General features: G+C 44.4%; 1 protein-coding gene across 2 annotated transcripts in view; it reads right to left on the bottom strand.

Annotated features, from left to right (window-relative positions):
* Nucleotides 1–25,841, bottom strand: part of vwa10.2 (von Willebrand factor A domain containing 10, tandem duplicate 2) — a 167,594-nt gene that overhangs the window by 49,176 nt on the left and 92,577 nt on the right. The window contains exons 9-11 of one of the 2 annotated variants that reach the window (XM_084319062.1): nucleotides 21,527–21,639; nucleotides 15,041–15,157; nucleotides 8,569–8,772 (exon numbers count right to left, since the gene is read on the bottom strand). In XM_084319062.1, the coding sequence (XP_084175188.1) occupies nucleotides 8,569–8,772; nucleotides 15,041–15,157; nucleotides 21,527–21,639 (434 nt within the window). The remainder of the gene's footprint in view (nucleotides 1–8,568; nucleotides 8,773–15,040; nucleotides 15,158–21,526; nucleotides 21,640–25,841) is intronic. The other variant, XM_084319063.1, reaches the window with a different exon arrangement.

Below are 25,841 nucleotides of genomic sequence, written 5' to 3'. Positions count from 1 at the left end.
CCTAAGGGAAGGTTAGGGGAACGCCTAGGGACAGAGGAACTAGAGACTAGGAGAACTAGGGACAAGGAGAACTAGGGACAGAGGACTAGGGACTAGGAGAGCTAGGGATAGAGGACTAGGGACTAGGAGAACTAGGGACAGAGGACCGCGGAGGCGGGCTGGGGACAGGGAGGACTGGGAGGACTGGTGGGAACACCTGGGCCGCTCTGCAGAACTCTCTCGGCAGATCTCCGAGGTGGGTAACGGCGGCCGAGAGGGAGAGAGGAGAGGGTTAATGTACAAAGGGGAAAAAACAGAGCAGATGCAGGAGAGGTGACCAGTCCAAATACCAAAGTTAAACAAAGTAAAACTATCTTCGTGAAAAATACACAAAGAGCAAAGTACCAAAACAAATACAAAGAGAATACTATCTTTGGTGTGAACAAACACACAGTGGGAGATGTAACGTCCAAAATAATATCCAAGTGAAACAAACAGAGGCACAACGCTGGGTGAGTGACTGTCAGATTAAAAAGGTGGTAATTCTTCAGTGTTCGAAACACACGAAAACGGAGATGATCTAGACAGTCAAAACTCACCCAGACGTATGCGTAATGGTGCAGGAACAGCAGCGGCGGCGAGGGTGTCGCCACCGGGTAACCGGCTGTCCGAGCCGAGGACAGAGTGGTGCTGGAACAGGCGGCGGTGGCGAGGGTGTCGCCACCGGGTAGCCGACTGTCCGAGCCGAGGACAGAGTGGTGCTGGAACAGGCGGCGGTGGCGAGGGTGTCGCCACCGGGAAGCCGGCTGTCCGAGCCGAGGACAGAGTGGTGCGCCACAACTTGGAGTGATCCACGAGAGAACAAAACAGAGGCATTACGCTGGGTGAGTGACTTAACAGTCAAACTCACCCAGGAGGCACAACGCTGGGTGAGTGACTTAACAATCAAAACTCACCCAGGAGGCACAACGCTGGGTGAGTGACTTAACAATCAAAACTCACCCAGGAGGCAACACGCTGGATGAGTGACTTAACAATCAAAACTCACCCAGGCGTATGCGTAATGGTGCAGGAACAGCAGCGGCGGCGAGGGTGTCGCCACCGGGTAGCTGGCTGTCCGAGCCGAGGAACAGAGTGGTGCTGGAACAGGCGGCGGTGGCGAGGGTGTCGCCACCGGGAAGCCGGCTGTCCGAGCCGAGGACAGAGTGGTCCGCACCGGAACCGAGAGACGCATCGGGGTGCGTCTGCGTGGAAGAGTGTGCCAAGCACGAAGGTCTGGAAGATGCGCTCCTGCGCGCTGGTCTGGAGAGCGTGCCAAGCTCGAAGGTCTAGGAGATGCGCGTCTGCGCGCTGGTCGGGAGAGCGTGCCAAGCTCGAAGGTCTAGGAGATGCGCGTCTGCGCGCTGGTCGGGAGAGCGTGCCAAGCTCGAAGGTCTAGGAGATGCGCGTCTGCGCGCTGGTCGGGAGAGCGTGCCAAGCTCGAAGGTCTAGGAGATGCGCGTCTGCGCGCTGGTCGGGAGAGCGTGCCAAGCTCGAAGGTCTAGGAGATGCGCGTCTGCGCGCTGGTCGGGAGAGCGTGCCAAGCTCGAAGGTCTAGGAGATGCGCGTCTGCGCTGGTCTGGAGAGCGTGCCAAGCTCGAAGGTCTGGTAGATGCGCGTCTGCGCGCTGAGGTCTGGAGAGCGTGCCAAGCTCGAGGGTCTGGAAGATGCGCGTCTGCGCTGGTCTGGAGAGCGTGCCAAGCTCGAAGGTCTGGTAGATGCGCGTCTGCGCGCTGAGGTCTGGAGAGCGTGCCAAGCTCGAGGGTCTGGAAGATGCGCGTTGCGCGCTGGTCTGGAGAGCGTGCCAAGCTCGAGCGTCCTTGGAAGATGCGCGTTGCGCGCTGGTCTGGAGAGCGTGCCAAGCTCGAGCGTCCTTGGAAGATGCGCGTTGCGCGCTGAGGACTGGAGAGCGTCTGCGCTGGTCTGGATGTGCGTCAGGACGAACAGCTGCGCGGGGGTCTGCAGTGGAACGCTGGGGTGCCTCCCGTGGAAGTACAGGGAGCGCAGACCAGTCTCCCCCACAGGCAACGGCGACAGCTGGCGAAGGCTGGAGCAAACATCTCGACGCCGGAGAATGGAACAGCATAGGCAGACAGAGGATCTCCCGAAAGAGTCTAGATGTTTAGAGAATATGACTCGGCAAGTATACAACACGACCCCACCCGAAACGAGGGGAAGCGCCCTGGTATTTAAAGCCCACAGGGGGACTAATTAGCCTGCCACCACAGGTGCGAGAGATAATAGATAATCGAACAGGTGTGGCCACTGAGGGTAAAGAACGAGAGGGTGGGGGCTAGAGAGAGTGAGTGAGAAGGGAAAATAAACAGTATAGGCTTAAAGAAACAGAGAAAAGGTGGTGAGCAGCGGGCAAAACCTCACAGTATCAGACAGCGCTCGGAGTCCAAGGTAAGTTTAATTTTTGTTAAAGGTGCTGTAAGTGGTATTTCTTTGTTAAAATAAATGTTAAGTAGCTCTACATTCCGATAGCCATCACTGATATAGAGTGTTGTGGTCAGTAACATGGGTGTGCATAAAGTGGGAACAGGATACCAGAACATGTATTTTGTGTTAATGCAGAGCGGAGGGACTGGGAGACCCATGTTACTGACCATCACATCAGTGATGGCTGTCAGAGTGTAGAGCTATTTTAACATGTAGACCACTTATTTTAACAAAGAAATATCACTTACAGTACAGCACCTTTAATATAAAATAAGAACTCTACAGATTCTCTTTTACACCCCTTTGTTATTGAAAATAATAAATATACTGTATCTATGAGGCTGCTGTGTTCCATGTATAGAATAATAGAAACCATTTGCTGCTTCAAAATATACTTAAATAGGTCAGTCATTCTACCAATAGCTCAGTCAATACATTTAAAAGTGGAAAATAGCATTAAATCCAAGAAATCTATAGAAACAGTAGTGGGGCGATAGTGTCTCAACAGGGAGTAACAGTCTTATCTTATCGGGTCAGCAGGGGTCACACATACTGAATGAATGATGACTGAATAGTTTATTTGGAACAATAAAGAAATAACAATGTAAATATATATATATATGTACCATATGTACGTGTACGTATATATATATTTTAAATTTAAAATGTTATTGATGATGATGATGATGAAGACTTTATTTCAGACTCAAGGTCCATATTACACATATACAAAACAACAACAAGAATACAATAACAAAAGAAACAAGGCCAACAACATAGATTAAAATACATTAAATACATAAAGGCATCGGTTCCAATGTTTCCACAAATCAGAGGAGTACCTTGTATTATTCTTACCATATATATATATATATATATATATATATATATATATATATATATATATATATATATATATATATATATATATATATATATATATATATCCACATCTGTCTGTACATACCTGCATATAATCCTTTTTACATATCTGTAGATAATATATCTATATATGTACAGTACATATCCCTTACAGTAACTACTCTTGCTAGTTAAGCTGCTGGCCAGTATGACTACAACCATAGTCAATGGTCAATGGTCTCTAACTACACACCCTCAAGACCCCTATGCTCTGCATCTTCTGGCCGCCTCAGACCTACTCCTATCCAAGCTCCAGGAGGGTCATCAAAGAGAAGCCGCCTATTCTCAGTCCTTGCCCCACAATGGTGGAATGAAATACCCATCCCAGTTAGGACAGCCGAATCCCGTCCAATCTTTCGCCGTCGACTAAAGACTCACTTCTTCAACCATTATCTGAAATGATAAAAAAAAAAAAAAAAAAAAATCTAACCCTGACTAACCTTACTGTCATGCACTTGTCCTAATAAACTAACCTACACTGTAACACGCAACACTTTGATGAACATTGTTACTCAGCTGATAGAGTTGTACCCTTCTTGCTGTCTTGTCGTACAGAACTTGTAAGTCGCTTTGGATAAAAGCGTCAGCTAAATGACTAAATGTAAATGTAAATGTATACAAGAACCACTTTTTTATTTTTTAAAGTGACCTTTTCATTGTGTAAAGTGACCGTTGAGTGTGAGCGTGTGCAGCATGTGTGTGTGTTCATGCTAAAGTGACTGTTAGTGTGTGAGCGTATACAGTGTGTGTGTTATGTGTGTGCTCATGTGTGCTTGTGTGTGGAGAGTTCAGTGTTCAAGACTGATGGCCTGGGGGAAGAAGCTGAGCCGAAGTCTCTCTGTCCTAGTTGCTGGTGTTCGCAGGCGTTTGCCTGACCGCAGCAGCTTGATCAGGCTGTTGTTGGGGTGGTAAGGGTCTTTCATTATTCTGCAGGCTCTGGATTTGCACCTCTTGTTATATAAGACCTGCAGGGGTGGTAGTGCAATACCCGTAGTACGTTCAGCTGAGCGCACCACTCTCTGTAGGGCCTTCTTGTCCTGTGCCTTGCTGTTTCCATACCAGGCAGTGATGTTTCCAGTCAAGATGCTCTCTACAGCTCCGGAGTAGAAGGACTGGAGTATCTTCCCCGATACTCTGAACTTCCTTAACTGTCTCAGGTGGTAGAGGCGCTGCTTCGCCTTCTTTACGACTGAGTCTATGTGTGTTGTCCATGTCATATCTTCTGAGATGTGGACCCCCAGGTACTTGAAGCTGCTCACCCTGTCCACGGTATCCCCGTTTATCCACAGTGGTGTGTGTGTCCCCTGCTGTGTTCTCCTAAAGTCCACGATCAGCTCCTTGGTTTTACCAATGTTCAGGAGCAGGCTGTTGTCCTGACACCAGCGTTCCAGTGCATCAACCTCCTCCCGGTAGGCCTTCTCGTCGTTGTCAGAGATCAGCCCCACCACCACGTTTCGTCCGCAAACTTCACTATGGAGTTGGAGCTGAACTTGGCCACACAATCATGTGTTTATAGTGAATACAGCAGGGGGCTCAGAACACAGCCCTGGGGGGACCTGATACTCAGGGTGATGGTGTTGGAGGTCTGACCCCCCACCCTGACCGCCTGTGGCCTTTCACTCAGAAAGTCCAGTATCCAGGCGCTCAGAGCGGAGCTCAGACCCAGCTCGATCAGCTTGTCCACCAGTCTGGTGGGGACTATGGTGTTGAACGCTGAGCTGTAGTCAATGAACAACAGTCTCACATAGCCCCCCTTCTGGCAGTCTAGGTGAGAGAGGGTACTGTGTAGTACTTGAGAGACCGGCGACCGCATCGTCAGTGGACCTGTTTGGCCTGTATGCAAATTGCAAAGGGTTTATATCACTGGGTAGGGAGGCACAAATGTAATCCTTAACCAGCCTCTCAAAACATTTCATGACCACAGAGGTGAGTGCCACCGGTCTGTAGTCATTAAGACCTGTTGGGGAGGATTTCTTTGGTACCGGTATTATAGTGGCCACCTTGAAGCAGGCAGGGACCACAGACTCAGCCAGGGATAGATTAAATATGGTGGTGAACACTGGGGCTATCTGGTTAGCACAGGACTTAAGTATAAGTCCTGTTATCCCATCTGGGCCAGCTGCCTTTCTGGTGTTCACCCGCATAAATGCTCTTCTCACACTGTGTTCCGTCACTGAGAGAGTGACCCCCCCGTGGATGCCCCCCCTCCTCCACGACGACCGGTGCGTCAGTGACGCCGTTAGCCGGTGAGCTAGCGTCGCCACTGTTTGCACCGAACCGTGCGTAAAAGGAGTTGAGTTGGTCCGCGAGAGAAGCGTCTGCACTCCCCATTGAGGGGGTGCTGACTTTGTAGTCAGTTATCGTCCGTAGTCCTCGCCATAAACCTCTTGTGTCGTTCTGGACCATTTGTGCCTCTCAGCGTATGTCCTCTTAGCAAGTTTTACAGCCTTGCGCAGAGTATAGACTGTAGCATAGGCGGCGGGTGAGCTTCACATTAGGGAAGGCTATTATTAGAATGGACCTGCACGGAGCTTTTTTTTTTTAGTTGCACGCAAATGATGCTGTCCAGGTTCTGATTTCATATACACACACACACACTACTAGGCTACTACAGCGAGCCCCACTCATTTCATATAGTGCAAATTAAGTGTTCAAATGAAGGCATCCAATAATATATTAACCATTGTTTTGCCTTAATGCAGATAAATGCGATGTTTCGTCTTGGTGAGAAAGACCGGTCACAACTTGAATCACAAGTTGCAATGAAGGGAACGTTTTTCGTAATTTAGATCTCATCATGCTTTGAAAACAATGTACATAAAGTAGCTCTAAAAAGTTTCCACGATTTGATGAACTCGGACTCTCATCATGTCCTCTTAGAGCAAGCCCTTGTTTGCCAAGATAAAACAACATACAGCCTCAGGTGATCGGTAGTTATGCCCAGGGCCAGCCCGGTGCAGCTTCTAAATTACTTTGTTTATGCCTTGGAAAAATACCGTATATCCATTTTGCTTTTTGAAATTTGACTCAAAATAGTGCGCTGGTGTTCGCTACAAAGCGATCGGCGGGCTGAAATTCGGAACGCAGATGTTTGCTTTACTCGGCCTGCGGGATCAGGATGATCATGTGAATGATGTGATTGGCTACATTATTTAACCTGAGCCTATGTGTGATTGGTTACTGCCTGTACCTGGAATGTTAAACGCTGCCACCGATTGACACCTTCGTCGTTGACACCTCGGCCAGCCGGCTGCAGCACAAGACACACACAATAGCCAGCAGCCTGCGCATATATTATATACATTTCAAGATTCCCAGCATAACGATTTGGGTAAGGCATAGCCTCGCCTAGCCTTATATACCCGCCGCCTATGGACTGTAGCCTTATACTCTTCCATGTGGTGCGAGCATTCAGAGCCACTCGGATAGTACTGTCAACCCACGGTTTCTGATTCGGGAAGACCCAAACCTTTTTGTGAGTACAATGCTATCCGCTAATGTTGCTATAAAGCTAACAACAACATCAGCAAACTCACTGACGTCACTGGAGCTCGCCTGAAGCATTCCCCAGTCGACGTCATCGAATGCGTCCTGTAGCATGGCCTCTGATTGGTCGGACCACTTCTTTACCTCACGTGACACGACAGCTAATGGAGGGGCTGGTACTGCCTTGTAACCGGCTCTAAACGGGGTGTAACAATGGTCAAGCGTATTTCCTTCCCTGGTGGTGCAAGCGATGTGCTGAAAAAAGTTTGGCATCACTTTCTTCAGATTCGCCTGGTTGAAATCACCAGCTATAATCATGGCTGCGTCTGGGTGCTTGTTCTGTTGTTTATTTAGATGTCCCTGTAGATCCGCTTGTGGTGGAATGTACACCACCGTCATGATAATGGCAGTGAATTCTCGGGGGAGGTGAAACGGGCGACATTGAATCGACAAATGCTCCAGGTCCGGCGAGCATGAACGGGACAGGATCTTTACGTCCTTCGGATTGACCCAGTTGTTATTGGTCAGAAGACATAGTCCCCCTCCAACGCTCTTACCAGACTCTTCTGTACGGTCCACTCGGAAGACTGAGAAGGAATCCGACGGAGAGATAATGTGATCTGGAGTAGTTGCTTTAAGCCATGTCTCTGTGAAGCACATAATGTTGTAATCTCTCACGTCTCGATCAAAGCGGACCCTCGCACGGAGATCGTCCATCTTATTCTCCATGCTACGGATGTTTGCCAGCAGGATTGAAGGGATTCCTGGCCGGTAAGGAGAACTATTCAGTCTCTTCTTAATTCCACTTCTGCGTCCTATATGTTTCCGTTTTGTCCCACCGCCATTGTCTTTGTTGTTGTCGCGTTGAATCTCTGGTGGCCAGTTTTGGCAAAAAGTGTTGTTAAACCCGTCTTTCAGGCCTGAATTTAAGTCAATCAGTGACTGGTGATCATATTTTGTCAATGCCAGTGTTGTTTCTATAAAAAAAGTACAAAAAATAAACACAATAACAAAAAGTATGCACAATCGTTGCTGAGCTAACCCGACGGTGACTAGTGTTGACCGCGCCATCAGTACAGTACCTGGGCCGGCCTACACACCTGTGAACTATCTCATCACGGAGCCAGGATAAGAGGCCTGCACCACTGCCACTCCTGGTCCGAGTGTTGTTTTCACCTCCCTTGGTAGTAGGACTCTTCTCTGGACTTCTAGTAACCTGATATACAATTACTGTGTTACTCCAGTGTTATCTGTGTGCTCAGTACTCTCTGTCGTATTGACCCTTGTTCTCCTGTGTGTAAGACCTCACCCCTCCGGCCTGCACCCCCACCTACAGAACTCACCAGCCTGCACCTCCCCGGGACCGCATGGACACACGTCGCCCGCTTGTCTCCTTTCACTCCCAGCAATTCACTACCTGCCTTCCTTGTCATTCCCTGGGTTTTCCCTAAACCGCCTCATTCTCCTGTGCCTTGTGTTCTGCTCTTGGGTTCTCCCGACACGGCGACCCCCCCCCCCATAACAATACTCAATAGTACTAATTTATATATTTTATACCCAGTTTAATCACCCAGTTTAACATTGTTTATTACTATTGCACTTCACTGTTACATTTGCAATCTGGTTGGATGCCAAACATCTTTTCATTGTACTGTAATGTGCTGTATAATGACACGACATTTTTATCTAATCTAATCTTACCACAGCATTGGCTGAAGCATCTTCTATTATGCTTGTGGCCTGTGACAATTCTGACTTGGTGACCTCAATGGCCTGACCCCCAGAGGCCTGGGCAAGGTCATGATACAGCCGGGCCTCTGATTGGCTCAAATGTCTCGAATTTGCATCCTGAAGCCCTCTGCGCCGTCGACGTCTGGACAGGTTGTCTGTCAGCATGAAGGTCACCTTCACGGGAGAGAGACATAAGGTAGGTTAGAGAGAGAGAGAGAGAGAGAGAGAGAGAGAGAGAGAGAGAGAGAGAGAGAGAGAGAGAGAGAGAGAGAGAGAGAGAGAGAGAGAGAGAGAGAGAGAGAGAGAGAGAGAGAGAGAGAGAGAGCACTGTACTGTCACCCTGTGCACAGTGATGCGTTATAAAGTGTGATGGCTGTCGGAATGAAGGATTTCCTGTGCCATTCAGTGTTGATGACTGGAAAGCAAGAAGAAGAAAGCCATCTACTGGTGCGGCTGAGTGGTGCAGTGGGCAAGGCGCTTGCCACTAACGCAGGAGATACTGGTATCGAGCCCAGCTCTCTGCGTTGCTACCGGCTTGGCCGGTCGTCATACTAGTTGGGTCAAGAACCAAAATTCCGTGACCATTCTCTGGCTAAGATGTTTTGATGATTGATTTGACTTCTATGGACCCTTTATAAAATATTTAGCCCCTGTGTCCCTCCCAAAAATCCCGGCATTTTTTGTCAGATGGCCAAATCCAAAATACCTGCTGACGCCATCTTGAAAAATTTACTTTTGATCCAGAGCACCTAGAATCATGTATGAATACACTTTTTTGTGTAAGTCAACCATGACGATTCCAAATCTGACATCAGTTTGACTCTATGACATCAATTTGAAATCCAAGATGGCCACCATCTAGTAGAGCGAAAATGTAACTTTTAATGTCAAAACCAATTTTACCATGGTACTGCTGTACTTTAAACAAACTACCTTCATAAGGATCTCAGCAAAATAATTGATGAATGTACAGAATGACAAGATGACTAATTATCCTTCAAAATATGCTCTCTTAAATAGCTGTAACTTGAACAGGTTAACAATGAAACCACTTTAAACATGTCATGATCAGTCCGAATCAGAGCATTCTGCCTCACTAGATTCTGAATCATCAGATTCCAATGAATCACCCCTCCTCCTCCATACATCATCATCTCCCTTCTCATCATCATCCTCCTCACTCTCCTCTTCCTCACTTTCTTCAGCTGGCCCTGGTGCAGGTAGATGTGTTGGGAGAGCAGGTTGTGTGTGGCGGACAGGGCGACAGCGACCACCCACCAGCACCCAGCCATGTCCGAGTGGCGAAGGGTGTCGCTTCAGGGAGGGGTGGCGCACTAGATATGCCAAGTAGTTCGCACAAAGGCAGTGTTGGCGTAGGCTATCTGCATCTGGAGGGAGATGGATGAATTATTTGTTCTTCATTCTCTTCCACTTTGTGGCATGGGCCTCAGCCATGGTGCTACTCTTCTTGTCGCCATAAATAACATGTTGTGTGAACTCGAACAGCTCCGCTAGCACCTCCTCCTCAAGGTCAAGGCTATGGTCTTGTCCATAAATAACATGCATCCCTTCATACAATGGGTTTCACGCTGGCTTGAATATGGAGCAGAGGAAGAGCAAGGCTTATTCTCATACATCTTACAATCAACCGCCCAACAACTCAGTTGTGAATGACATCATGGAGAAGCTGTCTACCATCATTGCCACTAAGCACATGCCCTTCGCCTTCTTAGTGGGAGATCATCATGTGTACGTCCTCATCACTCTGCTCAAGGCCGAGAACCCAAACAAGTACCATGATGACATTGTACCCTTTCTTGGTCCCTTCCATACACAGTGTGTGATGATGAGCGCTATCTACAAGCGCTACAAGGGGAGTGAGCTAGGAGATGTACTCGTGGCAGGAGGAGTTATTGCAGAGGGCTCCGTTGACCGTGCACTGAAAGGCAAGCATTACAAGAGGGGGCTGCGTTGCTTGAGGCTCATCTATGAGGCACTCATGAGTCAGCTGGTAAAGGGGAGGCTCATGCCCAACCTGGCTGATGAGACAAGGGAGAACCTTGAGATTCTGAGAGATATGAGTCTCTCCCAAGAACCCTGTGCAGCTGCACATGCGGCACTGGAGGATGGTACTGACCTCGAGAGCCTCATCACCAATTTATTCACCCAGGTGGAGGCCAGTGACATGGCGGACTACTGGAGGGACTTCCTGTCTATGACAGATGCACTCATGCAGAATGTGCATGCAGTACATACCTGCAACTGGGATGAGTATGTCAGCTCTCTGCGTGCCATGCTGCCATGGATGGTAGTGTACGACAACAATAGGTATGGAAGGTGGCTGCCTGACTTCTGGGCAATGCTGACAGCTCTCCCTGCTGATCAGGTCGCCTTCCTTCATACTGACTTCACTCAGTCCATCACAGGCAACCCCTACTCCAGGGCTATTCAACTAAATTGTTCAGGGGGCCACATTGTCAGAAACCCAAGGGGCCAGGGGCCGGACTGCCACGGCGCCTCCCCGTGCTATGAATATATGTACACTTGACACAACACGCAACCACATTTTCACAACTTTTATTTAACTACATTGCAAAAGTAGTATACTTTTCAAAAAAAGTGCTTCATTTATGTGCCACATCTGCAACATCTCCTGCAGAAAGTGCTTCATTTATGACTGTGCAACAACTGCAACATCTCCTCTTCAACATTTCAATATAAAAATTTAATAAAAAACAAACAAGTGCATGATGTGCATCTGAACATTCTAACATCAACACTTGAACAAAAAAACACATTTATAGTGCAGCTGAGCTTATGAAAAAGTGCTTCATGTCTGTGCAACACCAGCAAATCACAGCATCTTATTAGCACTTATTGTCCACTCTTAACTCTCAAACATCAGGGGGGTGGGGGGCAGACAGGCCTAGCCTACATACACACATCTAATGAGAGCGAATGCACTTCTTTGACTGGGCAATGGCAGAGAAAGAGGGTTCATAGGAAGTGAGGGCTACCCGCAAACAGTGATGCAAATGCTCATTTGTCAAGGAGGCATGTTTTAATGGCATTCATGTGAGAGAAACTGGATTCACAGGTGTATGTTGAGCCAAACATTGTTAGCACAGATATTGCCAGCGTTTTTATTTTGGGGAATGTCTTGACATGAATACACTTTATCCAAAATGTTGTGGTGGATTCATTCTCAAGTGCCTGCTTCAGAGCAGATGATGCTTGCATGTCAATTATTTCAAGTTGCAGGAGACCTTCATCAATGTGAAGTGATGCAAGGAACTCTTGTCCTTTTGTGGAAATAGCAGCTACATTGGCAAATGGGTTGCTCACAAAATGCATCAATTCTCTGGACATGTCAAATTCATCAAATCGACTTGCAAAGTTTTCCCTCAATTTATCAATGAAATCTGTCATTAATTGAGTGACTTTTGGCTCAATTGTGTTAACGTTGACATGAAAAGAAAAAAGTAAACAAATTTTTATTTTTATATTTTTTTTTATTTTTTTTTATTATCATGTAATCTTTGGCGGGCCGGTCAGAATCATCCCGCGGGCCGGATCTGGCCCGCGGGCCGCCAGTTGAATAGCCCTGCCCTACTCCAACATGGCCTGGGACATGTGGATCGAGTGTACAATGAACAAGGGCAGCAAAATGAAGTCTGGCTGGCTCTCCATCCTCCAGAATGAGAAGCAGCTGCTGGTGCACTCCAGAAATGTGAACAATTTGGCCAAGATCCGGGTGGCTCACAATGCCCTGGCCAAAAAAAAAAAGCCAAGAGGAAGCACATAGAATGTGGTCCGAAAAGGATGATAGAAGATGAGCAGCGTGTGCAGGACCTGGTCGCATGCATGCATGAGTTTGATTCCTTCCCATTTGATCCAGCCTCGCCCACCCTCCGCACCCTACAGTCAGCCATGCCTGCCTCCGATGAACTCATCATGGACTTCAACTCAGCCCATGCTGTGGGAGAGGAGAAGTTGACCAGCTTCTTGCGAGACCGGGTGTTCAGTAAGAAAACCTCCCTCCATGCACCTGTCCCTCTGAGCAAACGCTTGACATTTGCCAAGCGGCCCTGCATGGAGAAGCCCGGGGAGGAACTCAAAGCAAGAGCTGCTGAGATGGAGCGGAGTGCTCTCAAGGCAGTGATCAACCTGGTTGAGGTCAGTCAACTTGTGAATCTCTCCGAGTTGCTGGAACATCGTGTTGTCGAGGAATGTGTGGCCTTATTCAACTCCAACGGCACATATAGGAAGACACAGAAGAGCGAGCTCATTCAGAAGCTCTCTCTCCAATCTGTAGATCTGCAAGAAGGATGGCAACCCCATCAGCAGAAGATCGGCAGACACAAGATGGCACCCCATACAAGTAGTTGGACTATGTCCACAAGGTATCGTATCATCCATCATCCTTGCCCGCCATGGTGATGCTGACCGTATTTTCTGTGTAAATGACCCGTACGACGCAGCATACTCAACTAAAGATGATGAGCGAGACCTGCGGGTACAAGGTAAGGTACATGTCCCCAACACCTACATGAAGCTGGGCAACCCCTTCCCCTCTGCCAGAGAGTTCAAAACACTGCTGTGTAGCGTCAGCAACAAGGAGTGGCTACAAAAAGTAATATGCAGCTATCTGAATGACCTTGTTGCACAGGGTGTAGATACAGAGATCATCTACTCTGTTGGCTCCCACTGCACCAACTTGTCAACCCAGCAACCAATGCAGAACTACAGCCTCTTCTCTACTTACACAGTCAGGCTATGTGAGTCAGGCTACAGTGGCCCTGTTGTCATTGATGCAGCCGACACCGATGCCTATGTCACGGCAGCGGCCATCTCTCAACAGCTGCCCGGTATGCTCTGTATCAAGAGAAAGCAGGACAGTCTTCTGCCGTGGCCTGTTACTGAGGAGATGGCAGATTGTATTGTGCAGCTACACTGTATTACAGGCTGTGATGCCAACTCAGGCTTCTATGGCAAGGGTAAGTCGTCGGTGTATGACAAGGTGGCAAAGAGCCCTGTGGCACGACGGCTGCTCTCGTGGTGTGGAGATAGCCTTGACCTTGAGGAGGAGGTGCTAGCGGAGCTGTTCGAGTTCACACAACATGTTATTTATGGCGACAAGAAGAGTAGCACCATGGCTGAGGCCCATGCCACAAAGTGGAAGAGAATGAAGAACAAATAATTCATCCATCTCCCTCCAGATGCAGATAGCCTACGCCAACACTGCCTCCGTGCCAACTACTTGGCATATCTAGTGCACCACCCCTCCCTGAAGCGACACCCTTCGCCACTCGGACATGGCTGGTGGGTGGTCGCTGTCGCCTTGTCCGCCACACACGACCTGCTCTCCCAACACATCTACCTGCACCAGGGCTAGCTGAAGAAAGTGAGGAAGAGGAGAGTGAGGAGGATGATGATGAGAAGGGAGATGATGATGTATGGAGGAGGGGTGATTCATTGGAATCTGATGATTCAGAATCTAGTGAGGCAGAATGCTCTGATTCGGACTGATCATGACATGTTTAAAGTGGTTTCATTGTTAACCTGTTCAAGTTACAGCTATTTAAGAGAGCATATTTTGAAGGATAATTAGTTATCTTGTCACACTGTACATTCATCAATTATTTTGCTGAGATCCTTATGAATGTAGTTTGTTTAAAGTACAGCAGTACCATGGTAAAATTGGTTTTGACATTAAAAGTTACATTTTCGTTCTACTAGATGGTGGCCATCTTGGATTTCTGGGTCAAATTGATGTCATAGAGTCAAACGTATGTCAGAATTGGAATCGTCATGATTGACTTACACAAAAAAGTGTATTCATACATGATTCTAGGTGCTCTGGATCAAAAGTAAATTTTTCAAGATGGCGTCAGCAGGTATTTTGGATTCGGCCATCTGACAAAAAATGCCGGAATTTTTTGGAGGGACACAGGGGCTAAATATTTTATAAAAGGTCCATAGAAGTCAAATCAATCATCAAAACATCTTAGCCAGAGAATGGTCACGGAATTTTGGTTCTTGACCCAACTATACTAACACAATTGGCTGTGTTAGAGGGTGGGAAAGCCAGTGGGTGAGGATTGGACGTTGTGGACAGCGACTCCTACAGGTCGGTTGGGTGACGCCTGTACAGCAGAAACAGGAAGTATCGGGGGAAGCGTGAGCCTCCCACGCGTTACTCCTCGCCAGTGAGAGTTCGAGCTGTCTGGTGAAAAGATGCGACAGGCTGCCTCCTCGTGTACCGGAGGGGACACGTGATGCAAGGCTTCTATCCTCACTACAGCCGACCAGTGGGAGGCATAGTCTAGCAACGTTCAAGACAGGGGAGGGAAGAATTGGAATTACGAAATTAGGATGGGAGAAAAATAGAAAAATAAGGAGAAAAAGTGGAAAAAAAATAAAAAGAAAGCCCTCTACTCACCACAGACTTGGTGCTCTCTATGAGGGCCGTCACGACACTCTTCAGATGAGCGTCTTTCGCTGGTGCGTCAGTGAACACGAAGATTTCAGTTGAAGGTGGTGCCGCCGTCAGAGCAAGCTGAGAATTACATAACTCAAATCACTTCCATTATCTTTCTCACTGGCTTTTGGCTGTCCCATTGCTCACAATGCACACACACACACACACACACACACACACACACACACACACACACACACACACACACACACACACACACACACACACACACACACACACACACACACACACACACACACACACACACACACACACACACACACACACACACACACACACACACACACACACACACACACACACAGGTGTAGATCTAGGTGGGTTGCAGGGGACATGTCCCCCTCCATATTGAAAAGAGGTACATTAATCCCCCTAAAAAAATATAGCCAATACAGCCCCCTCCTCAAAACAGGTCAAAAATAAGGGAGTGTAATGGAAATGTTTATCTATGTCCATATGTGTTTAAGTCTCTGTACAGCTTGACTAGTTTAATATATAGGTCAACTAGTATAACAGCTCAGAGACTAGGCTGATTGATTGATTGATTGATTGAAAACTTTATTAACAGATTGCAGAATGGGTACAGTACAGTACAGCTCAGTACATACAATTGTTAAGGGGATGCAGACCAGAGAAAGACTTTCATCTTGTTTACATCAGGGTCCCCCATTTTCAATTCATCATAACATATATGACACAGATGACATACAGATAGACAGTACTGCTACATCTATACATTTATGACATACCAGATTTGCAAATACAGTACTGTTTGTGATACAAAAAGAGTCCAGAAAAGAGAGTATATGCATTTGACGTAGAAACTGTACATTGGAGGAGGTTGGGTAGGTGGGGTGGGGTTGGGTGGGTGGGGAGGGGTTGGGTGGGTGGGTGGGGTGGGGTTGGGTGGGTTGGTGGGGGAAGGCTACAGTCTGACAGTGTCTGTTAAAACCTGTTAAGCTGTAAGGTCCCTTAGAAGAGGACCCTGCTTTTCTTTATCATAAATCGATCCATAGGGACCGTATTAGATCCCCTAAATTTTCAAGATTGCAAAATGATTGACAGAGCTAGAGCCCCGGGAGTCGGGGGTGGTAATGTGTACTTAGGCGCACGCCTCACATATCGGCATGTAACTCGAGAACCGCTGAATGGATTGTGTCACCTGAAAGGGCAATCGACAGGCAACAAATAGGGCTTTAATTCTATCTATATATCTATCTAAGAAATGCACACCTGAGCCGCTAGAGGTCGGCAAAGTGGCACATCGCGAATCGTCCTCAAGAGTTAAGAGGAGTTTTTTTCTCAAATGTATCCAAGAGTAAAGACCATAACCCTAACAAAACAGCAGTCAAAGTGTATATTTTCATTTTTACCGATGTTTTATACGATTTACCGAAAATAAGAATTAATCGAAAAAATGCTAATTATATCTCTTTTATCGTAAAACCGTGAAGAAATTACTAAATCCAGATCTAACGCCCGCCATTGGAAAGAGGAGCCGTTTCCCTATCCATAGATGTATGATTTGGCCATAATAAGGTCAAGGTCAAGTTCAAGGTCAAATATGAATTTATAATTAAAATGGATTATAATTTATTACTGTATCTACAAATCTTTCTGTTTAATCATCTTCCCTTTATTCCTTTGCTTAGATTTTTTTTGTACACTTGATCTCAAGAAGGTGCTGAATGAGCTCATGGAGCGTAATCAAAAGAACCTCAATGTTTTCATGGTGTTATTCACCGGCACAGATGCAAAATAAAATCATAATTTATATTCTCCTTTTTTTTTATTACAATTTACTCAAGCCTAGTAACAGACACAATATTTCTGACACTGGGAATACATACCCTCAGGTCCCTAGATGTTCCTAGATACCAAGAACATGCAAATTGACCTTGTAGAAGTGGAGCAATCTTCCATTTACTAGGCATGTACCTTTAGGCAACATTTCTGAAAATAGGGCTGCAGCTTAACAGGCAACGACCAAGGTTGAGGAGATATGACATGGCCTTTACTCTTGTTCTAGTGTGAAAGACATAACATAAGCCTAGACCCGTCTTTTGTTATTAATTTCTCTCACTAGGGCATATTTTGTTTACATCAGAGACATCAGAGACAAAATATCTGGTGTCTAATGTACGTCATTTCAATTATGTATGTAATGTGTGTCCGACCAAAATCTCTTTGTCACTTTGTGGTCAGAAGCTTTGTGTGTACAACATGTTGTCTCTGATTATAAACCGATCACTTCTTCTATGGCTATGGAGCCAGAAATAAACTATGTTCTATATTTTTATAAAAAACTGATTCGATATGAAATTCCTACAGCTTACTGTCATGGCTCATTTTATATATTCCACAACAGAATGGCGACGAGTTGATAGGATACCAAGGCTTGACCACCAAAGGTTTATTGATGTTGGTAATTGCGTTAGAGCATTCCAGAAGGGAGCGTAAATATTTCCCTGTCTCAAAATCCTCAGAGAAAAATCCAAAAAAAAATTTAAAAATGGGAGAACCACTACAAAGAACGTCTGGTTGTCACCTCCTGTATATTTTCCCCTGTGGACGTGTGCGAGGTCATAGACCTAGCCTGATTATCCGGTGAGCTGTTGAAATTCTGATTCTGTCTAAACATTTTGTTTTAAATTTAAAATTAGAGGTCTAAACTAGGACATAGTACCTGTCAGAGCTATTGTTTCTTTTCAATTCATGTATTACTGTGTGCTTGGCAGACTAGCTCCGGGGGTTCTTCTTCTTTAAGGGGAGACAGCTGACCTTATTTATTTGTGACTTGTTTTTGGGACTTTACCTGATCAAACTGCAGTATTTTCTTATGAGGAAATTAGGGTAAAAGGTTACTCCCAATAGTTCAAACAACAGTCGCGAATTAGGCAGGGACTGGATTTTGAAAAAGTATTCAAAGATCTTTAATAAGGCACTGCTCTGCAATCTGTTAATAAAAATGTCATTCAATCAATCACCGCGCAGATTGATTGATTGAATGAACATTTTATTAACAGATTGCAGAATGGGTACAATACAGTACGGCTCAATACACACAATTGTTAAGGGGATGCAGACCAGAGAAAGACTTTCGTCTTGTTTACATCAGGGTCCCCCATTTTCAATTCATAATGAATTGTAAGTAAGGGTGCAACTTGCACCGTGCAATCCATTCTTTGTGGATCTAGCCCCATGTCATGCGACCGCTCTAACGTAGGTAAGGTGGGGGACGGAGAAGGTTTGTGTTTGTGGACCTGTTGAAAGACTAATTGACCTGTTTCAGTTTTTCATGCATGACCTACCGTCCATTGCCATTCAGTGTTTATATGACTGTTCAGTTGCTCATATGATTAGATGTTTTATGATTATTTCTTTTTCAATGGTCAACTGTTCTGGAATGTACTTGAAACTACTGCGTTTTACTTTTACCTCGAAAGTGCTTGAGTTTACAAAAGATCCTTTGCGCTATATATATATGTATATATTATTCCTAAAATTGCTGCACTTTGTTAAAAATTGCATTGATCTGTTGGTCTGTGTAGTAGCTAATACAGGATTTTGCTGCTTAGACGTATGTATAATGTATATTCATTGATTCACTCGTATACCAAAATTCATTTGAATTGAAATATGTTGCTTTTCGCATCAAATATTGATATGCGATTAAAATGCGATTATTCTCGATTAATTAACTATAAAGTCTCAAATTAATTCGATAACAATTTGTAATCGAGTCCCACCACACATTTTTTATACAAACTGACCTGTAACTATATATTAATAACCAACAATTTCAGACACCCCTACAGGACCGTACCATCAGACAGACACCCCTACTAGTGCTGTGACAAACTGTCAAAAAGGGCTTTAGTTTTTGAGATACCCCTACCGGAGGTAGAACAAAACACAAGCATGTTTTTCCTCATCTCTAAGGTCTCCCATATATGAAATAGATTCTTGTATACAAATATTTTACTGCAAAACTTGTTAAATTGATAGATATTGTTATACACCCCCAAAGGAAAAAAGAACAAAAATATAGCCTGGCCGTATGGGAGTTGAGACATGTAAACTCATGTAGATTAATAATACAAGCTCCAAGAGCTTTCAAACTTGACATGCTAGCAGTCAGACAGTTGCTTAACCGAATAGAAAAACCTGGATCTGAATATCTTTATGCATGTAGGAAATATATACCTATGTACACATACTTAAAATAAGCGGAAATGTAAAGAATTAATATCTATGCAGAATGTTCTCATTTACTTTGTAGTAGCTCTGCCATGGATTGTCATAGAAACACAGATGAGGACTTTTTCGGAAAGGTGTGGTTGTGCTGAATCCAGCAATATGTAAAATGTAAATATAGCATGCATGGTCCGGGAGTTACATCAGTAAATGTATGAGGTGTCCTAAATGAAAGAAAATGAAACATTGACATAATGAAGTATTCAGTCCAAAGCCCATTATCAGTGGTGAGAAGCATGTTGATAAATTCAATGTTACTGCAAAGTAAAGTCACTTGAGGTAATGTTCTGGTCTATAATGTTAATATATTTATGATACATTTAATAAATTATACATTTCATACGATACATTTTATGATACTTCATATGGAAACAAAGATCCAATTGAATCAGGTTGAAATTGAAATAGAACACCTTTATTTCAATCGACTGCGTTCTGAGCCCCCTGCTGTATTCACTGTACACACATGACTGTGTGGCCAGGTTCAGCTCCAACTCCATAGTGAAGTTTGCGGACGACACATGGTGGTGGGGCTGATCTTTAACAATGACGAGAAGGCCTATCGGGAGGAGGTTGATGAACTGGCACGCTGGTGCCGGGATAACAGCCTACTCCTGAACATTGGTAAAACCAAAGAGCTGATCATGGATTTTAGGAGAATACAGCAGGGGACACACACGTAATTTCAACCTGATTCAATTGGATCTTTGTTTCCATATGAAGTATCATAAAATGTATCATATGAAATATATAAATTATTAAATGTATCATAAATATATTAACAATATAGACCAGAACATTACCTCAAGTGACTTTACTTTGCAGTAACATTGAATTTGTCAACATGCTTCTCACCACTGATAATGGGCTTTGGACGGAAGACTTCATTATGTCAATGTTTCATTTTCTTTCATTTAGGACACCTCATACATTTACTGATGTAACTCCCGGACCATGCATTCTATATTTACACATCTGGTATTGCTGGATTCAGCACAACCACACCTTTCCGAAAAAGCCCTCATCTGTGTTTCTATGACAATCCATGGCAGAGCTACTACAAAGTAAATGAGAACATTCTGCATAGATATTCATTTTTTACATTTCCGCTTATTTTAAGTATGTGTACATAGGTATATATTTCCTACATGCATACAGATATTCACATCCAGGTTTTTCTATTAGGTTAAGCAACTGTCTGACTCTTAGCATGTCAAGTTTGAAAGCTCTTGGAGCTTGTATTATTAATCTACATGAGTTTATATGTCTCAACTCCCATACGACCAGGCTATATTTTGGTTGTTTTTTCCTTTGGGGGTGTATAACAATATCTATCAATTTAACCATTTTTGCAGTAAAATATTTTTATACAAGAATCCATTTCACATATGGGAGACCTTAGAGATGAGGAAAAACATTGTTGTATTTTGTTCTACCTCCGGTAGGGGTATCTCAACATTTTGGGGGCATTGTCACTAGGCTATACAGGACCGTACCATCAGACAGACACCCCTACAGGACTGTACCATCAGACAGACACCCCTACAGGACCGTACCATCAGACAGACACCCCTACAGGACCGTACCATCTTAACCTTGCAGACGTGCCTCACGTAAAAGTACACCAGAATGCAGGAAATGAAAAGTGTTTGATGCTCAAAACTTCCTGGGGGAGGACCTCCCGCTTAAAGTGTCCCCCCCAATGTTGAAACCAAACCTACACCCTTACACACAACACCACACACACCTGTACACAACACCACACACACCTGTACACAACACCACACACACCTGCACACAACACCACACACACCTGTACACAACACCACACACACCTGTACACAACACCACACACACCTGTACACAACACCACACACACCTGTACACAACACCACACACACCTGCACACAACACCACACACACCTGTACACAACACCACACACACCTGCACACAACACCACACACACCTGCACACAACACCACACACACCTGCACACAACCACACACACCTGCATACAACACCACACACACCTGCATACAACCACACACACACCAGCATACAACCACACACACACCTGCATACAACCACACACACACACACCTGCACACAACCACACACACACACACCTGCACACAACCACACACACCTGCATACAACCACACACACACCTGCAGTCCTGACAGGCACATCTCCGGGATGTCGCCTCCCCCTTTTGCTCCCAGCTCATTGATTCGCTCTTTAAAGACATCTGGGTCGCTCGTCATAATCACACCTCCAAATCCTGAACAAAAACATTCATATAAACAATCAGTATTGCCATTATGAAATGTGATACATCATTTTAACATAATTTTTAGTGCTGTCAATCGATTAAAATATTTAATCTGATTAATCCCATGATTGTCCATAGTTAACTTGCGATTAATCGCAAAGTAATCGCATTTAAAAAATAAATAATGTATACCTTAAACTGATCTTTTTCAAGTTCCAAGTTTTAACACTCTTATCAACATGAGAGTCAACAAATGCTTGCTTTATGTAGCCATTTAACACAAAAGGATGACCCTCATGCATTGCACATTTGCATCAAATTCAAAACAGAGTGATGCACAAAATAAACTTAAAATAATAATTTAAAACAATGAATAAAGTGTGCATGAAATAATAGGGGAAAGAAAACGTTAGGAACTTGTTACATTCACCCACACAAGGGCTGAGTACTGAGTACACCCCCCCCCCTCTCTCTCTCACACACAATCTCCCAGCTCTCTTTCTCTCTTGCCCCTTCCTTATCTCTCTCACCCACCTCTCTATCTCTCTCACACACACACACACACACACACACACACACACACACACACACACACACACACACACACACACACACACACACACACACACACACACACACACACACACACACACACACACACACACACACACACACACACACACACACACACACACACACACACACACAAACATTTAGAATCTTTATTTATGTCCACATAAAGACAATGTTTAAAGGACACAAATATTATCCGTGCACTTGTACATTGTGGGTTATTCTGATACAGTTGTGCCCAAATTGACAATGGCAACCAAAGTTACACACACACATGGATGATGAACCTGACAATCTACACACAGCTCATGGATACAGATAGCAGCGTCTTCTCCAAATTGCCCGGCTGCCAATAATTGCTGACACTGAGCAATATCTTGCTAATTGTTTGGCCCTTCTCTTCGGAAGACCGGCACGCACGCACCACGCACACACGCACGCACGCACGCACGCACGCACGCACGCACGCACGCACGCACGCACGCACGCACGCACGCACGCACACACACACACACACACACACACACACACACACACACACACACACACACACACACACACACACACACACACACACACACACACACACACACACACACACACACACACACACACACACTTTGAGTCAGAAACAAACATAGTATCAATGAAAGTATCAATAATACACCTGAGTGAAGTCTAGTAAAATAAATTGGAATAAAAGTTATACATTTTTTATTATTAAAATGATAAATTCTAAATAATTGTATACATTTTATTGTTCCAAACTAGTTATAAGCCATAGTTCTTAGATATAATAGATAGTAGATATAATAATCTCAACAAAAGTCAATGGGTCTCATTCTCCAATATTTTCCAAAGACTTCTCTTAGGGCAACCATCTTGGAACCGATTGAGACAGAATCGACAACAAGTTCACTCTGATTCCCCAACGCATGGGGAAGATGTCTTAAGTGGCTCAAATGATCACAGCTGTGATACCGGCGTTAAGGAATGTCACCATTCTGAAACGTGAACGCGCGTCCCCGTCCAGGTAATTTGCATACAAACCACGCCTCCGAAGCTCCTTATAAGGCAGCCAATAGGGCAGTGTGCAAATTAAATTGCAAAAAGTCAATAGTTAGACACACCTGTCCAGCTCATTAGAATGCAACTGATGATGCAGCCATGTGAAAATGGTGGCCGATATGCGGAATCGCTTTGCGACCAATAAAAATTAGATTAGATTAATGTATTGTCATCATATATAATACAGCTTGTGGTGCACCTGCCGCAGCGTGCGCAGTACTGTATAGCCTACGTGCGTAATGAATGAACGCAGTATATGCTTATATTATTCTAATGACTTGTGTCGTGTATTATCAAACAAAACATATGTCTTCTCCCAGGAAATGTACATGTGCAGGGAATCATGCTGTTGAAACTGGTAAGCTGTAGGGAATGTGGACCCAAGATTCTAGCGCTCTCTGTCAAAGCAAACCCGTCCCCCTGTCAAATAACTCCTACAAGCAAGGCCACTGGTAGAGAATAACCCTCCCCCGGCCCAACAGCACATTCTAAAGGGAAACCACCAGTCAGGTATTATCTTTAAAGACAGATGGTTGTTGAAACCAAAAACCCTTCCCCTCACTGGATCATTAGGTCGGAAGGCCAGCTAAGTTAAGCATTTCAACAGGGCTTTATTTACTTAGGCTAGGAACCAAAGGTCAGGCAGGAAACCAAATTGTTTAAAATAGGGGATTAGATCACTTTTTGATGGAGGGGCCGAGCAGCTGGTCGACTGCTAGTTACTGAGAACTCCAGAGGGTAGAGGACAGTTAACCAAAATATAAGACATAGTTTGTAAATTAATGAAAACAAAGCAAGGACCTTTATGTTAAAACTAAACAAGATACTTAGTGTTCAATTAAGCTAAAACAAGGTTAAAGATTACTTTAGAATAGAAATACAATCAGTATGATGAACAAGCAAAAATAAGGTTCAATTAAAGTTACATGTGGACATAACTCAAGGAAAAACTATTAGGAAACGGTAGTCAAACTAAAGAATAAATCTCTTAATAATAAAGATAGGAAAACCACCCCAAAGCATGGCCAAGCAAATCAAGAAACCACGTATTCTATTTCTGTTGAAGGACAGATGCCATTCTCTGTTCAAGGAGAGCCATGTAGAAATTCCCAATAAGGTAATGAAATACTAGAATAGCCTTTAGATGTAAATAAGTATCCTGTCCTTAGAAAGAGTCAAAATGCACAGTCATTCATCCAGCATTTTTCATCTGTCACTGCTGCATCATCACTCGATCCCGTGTCTGATCTCTTCAGTAATAGGCCTCCTGATCATAGCTTCTCTTTTATGAAAATTTTACCTTTGGAAGTCTTTGATGCCATCAATAGCCTAAAAGTAAGTGGTGGTCCTGGATTAGATGGTTTAGAACCTAAGTTCCTCAAACTTGCATCCCATATTCTAATGTACCCATTATGTGATCTGTTTAATATGTCACTGTCCACATTCGAAATGCCTGACATATGGAAGTGCTCTCGTATTACCCCGTTGCATAAAGGTGGAGATGCACTTGAAATGAATAATTATAGACCAATCGCAATTATTTGTTCTATTGCCAAAGTGTTTGAGAAATTGATATATAATCAGCAATATTTTATCACCTCATCAATCTGGTTTTAGGTCAAAATTCTCAACATCAACAGCTCTATTAAAGCTTACAAACGACATATTTTCTGCAACTAACGATGGTAAATTAACTGGTGCAATTTTTATCGATCTGAGCAAAGCCTTCGACTTAGTTGACCACCACCTACTTCTAGATAAACTTCACTCTGTTGGCCTATCACGCAATGCATTACTCTGGTTCAATACATACCTTCATACTAGAAAACAATGTGTTGTCATCCAAGGGTTCAAATCGGATACAATGGTCCAAGAACGTGGTGTGCGCAAGGTTCAACCCTTGGTCCACTTCTTTTTTCAATATTTATAAATAATATACCTTCTGTCTGTTCTGATTGCAGCGTTCATCTTTATGCAGATGATACAGTGTTGTATACATCCAAAAATAATGTAGCACAGATTCAATCAGCCTTACAATATGACTTTAAGACACTACAGAAATGGCTTGCTGAAAATAAACTAATACTAAACAAAACCAAATCGCACTTTATGATTTTTGGCACTCGGAAAAGACTGAAGGCAACCGAATCTAAGGCATGCATTATCTTATGTGCCGATAATACACCTCTGCATAAAGCTGAACGCATCAAGTATTTGGGAGTATGGCTTGACCCCGAACTCTCATTCAATTTCCATATTACCTCTACTCTTATTAAAATGAATCGCAGCATTGGAGCCCTTTATAGAGCTAGACATTGTTTTTACTTCACTGTTAGAAAGAGACTTGCACAACAACTTATTTTGCCATTAATGGACTATGCGGATGTTGTCTATCAAGCTGCTTCCAAAACCCATTTATCACCTCTAAATGTGGCTTACAATAGACTATGCAGATTTGTTCTTGACTGTCCGTTCACAACCCACCATTGTACTATGTATCAAACCTTAGACTGGCCTTCTCCTACTTTAAGAAGACAGAGACATTGGCTGCAATTGATTTTCAAATGTAT

The sequence above is a fragment of the Notolepis coatsorum genome (genome assembly GCF_963971535.1).
Source record: "Notolepis coatsorum genome assembly, chromosome: 7".
NCBI lineage: Eukaryota > Metazoa > Chordata > Actinopteri > Aulopiformes > Paralepididae > Notolepis > Notolepis coatsorum.
This window is presented reverse-complemented; position numbering and strand designations above follow the sequence as displayed.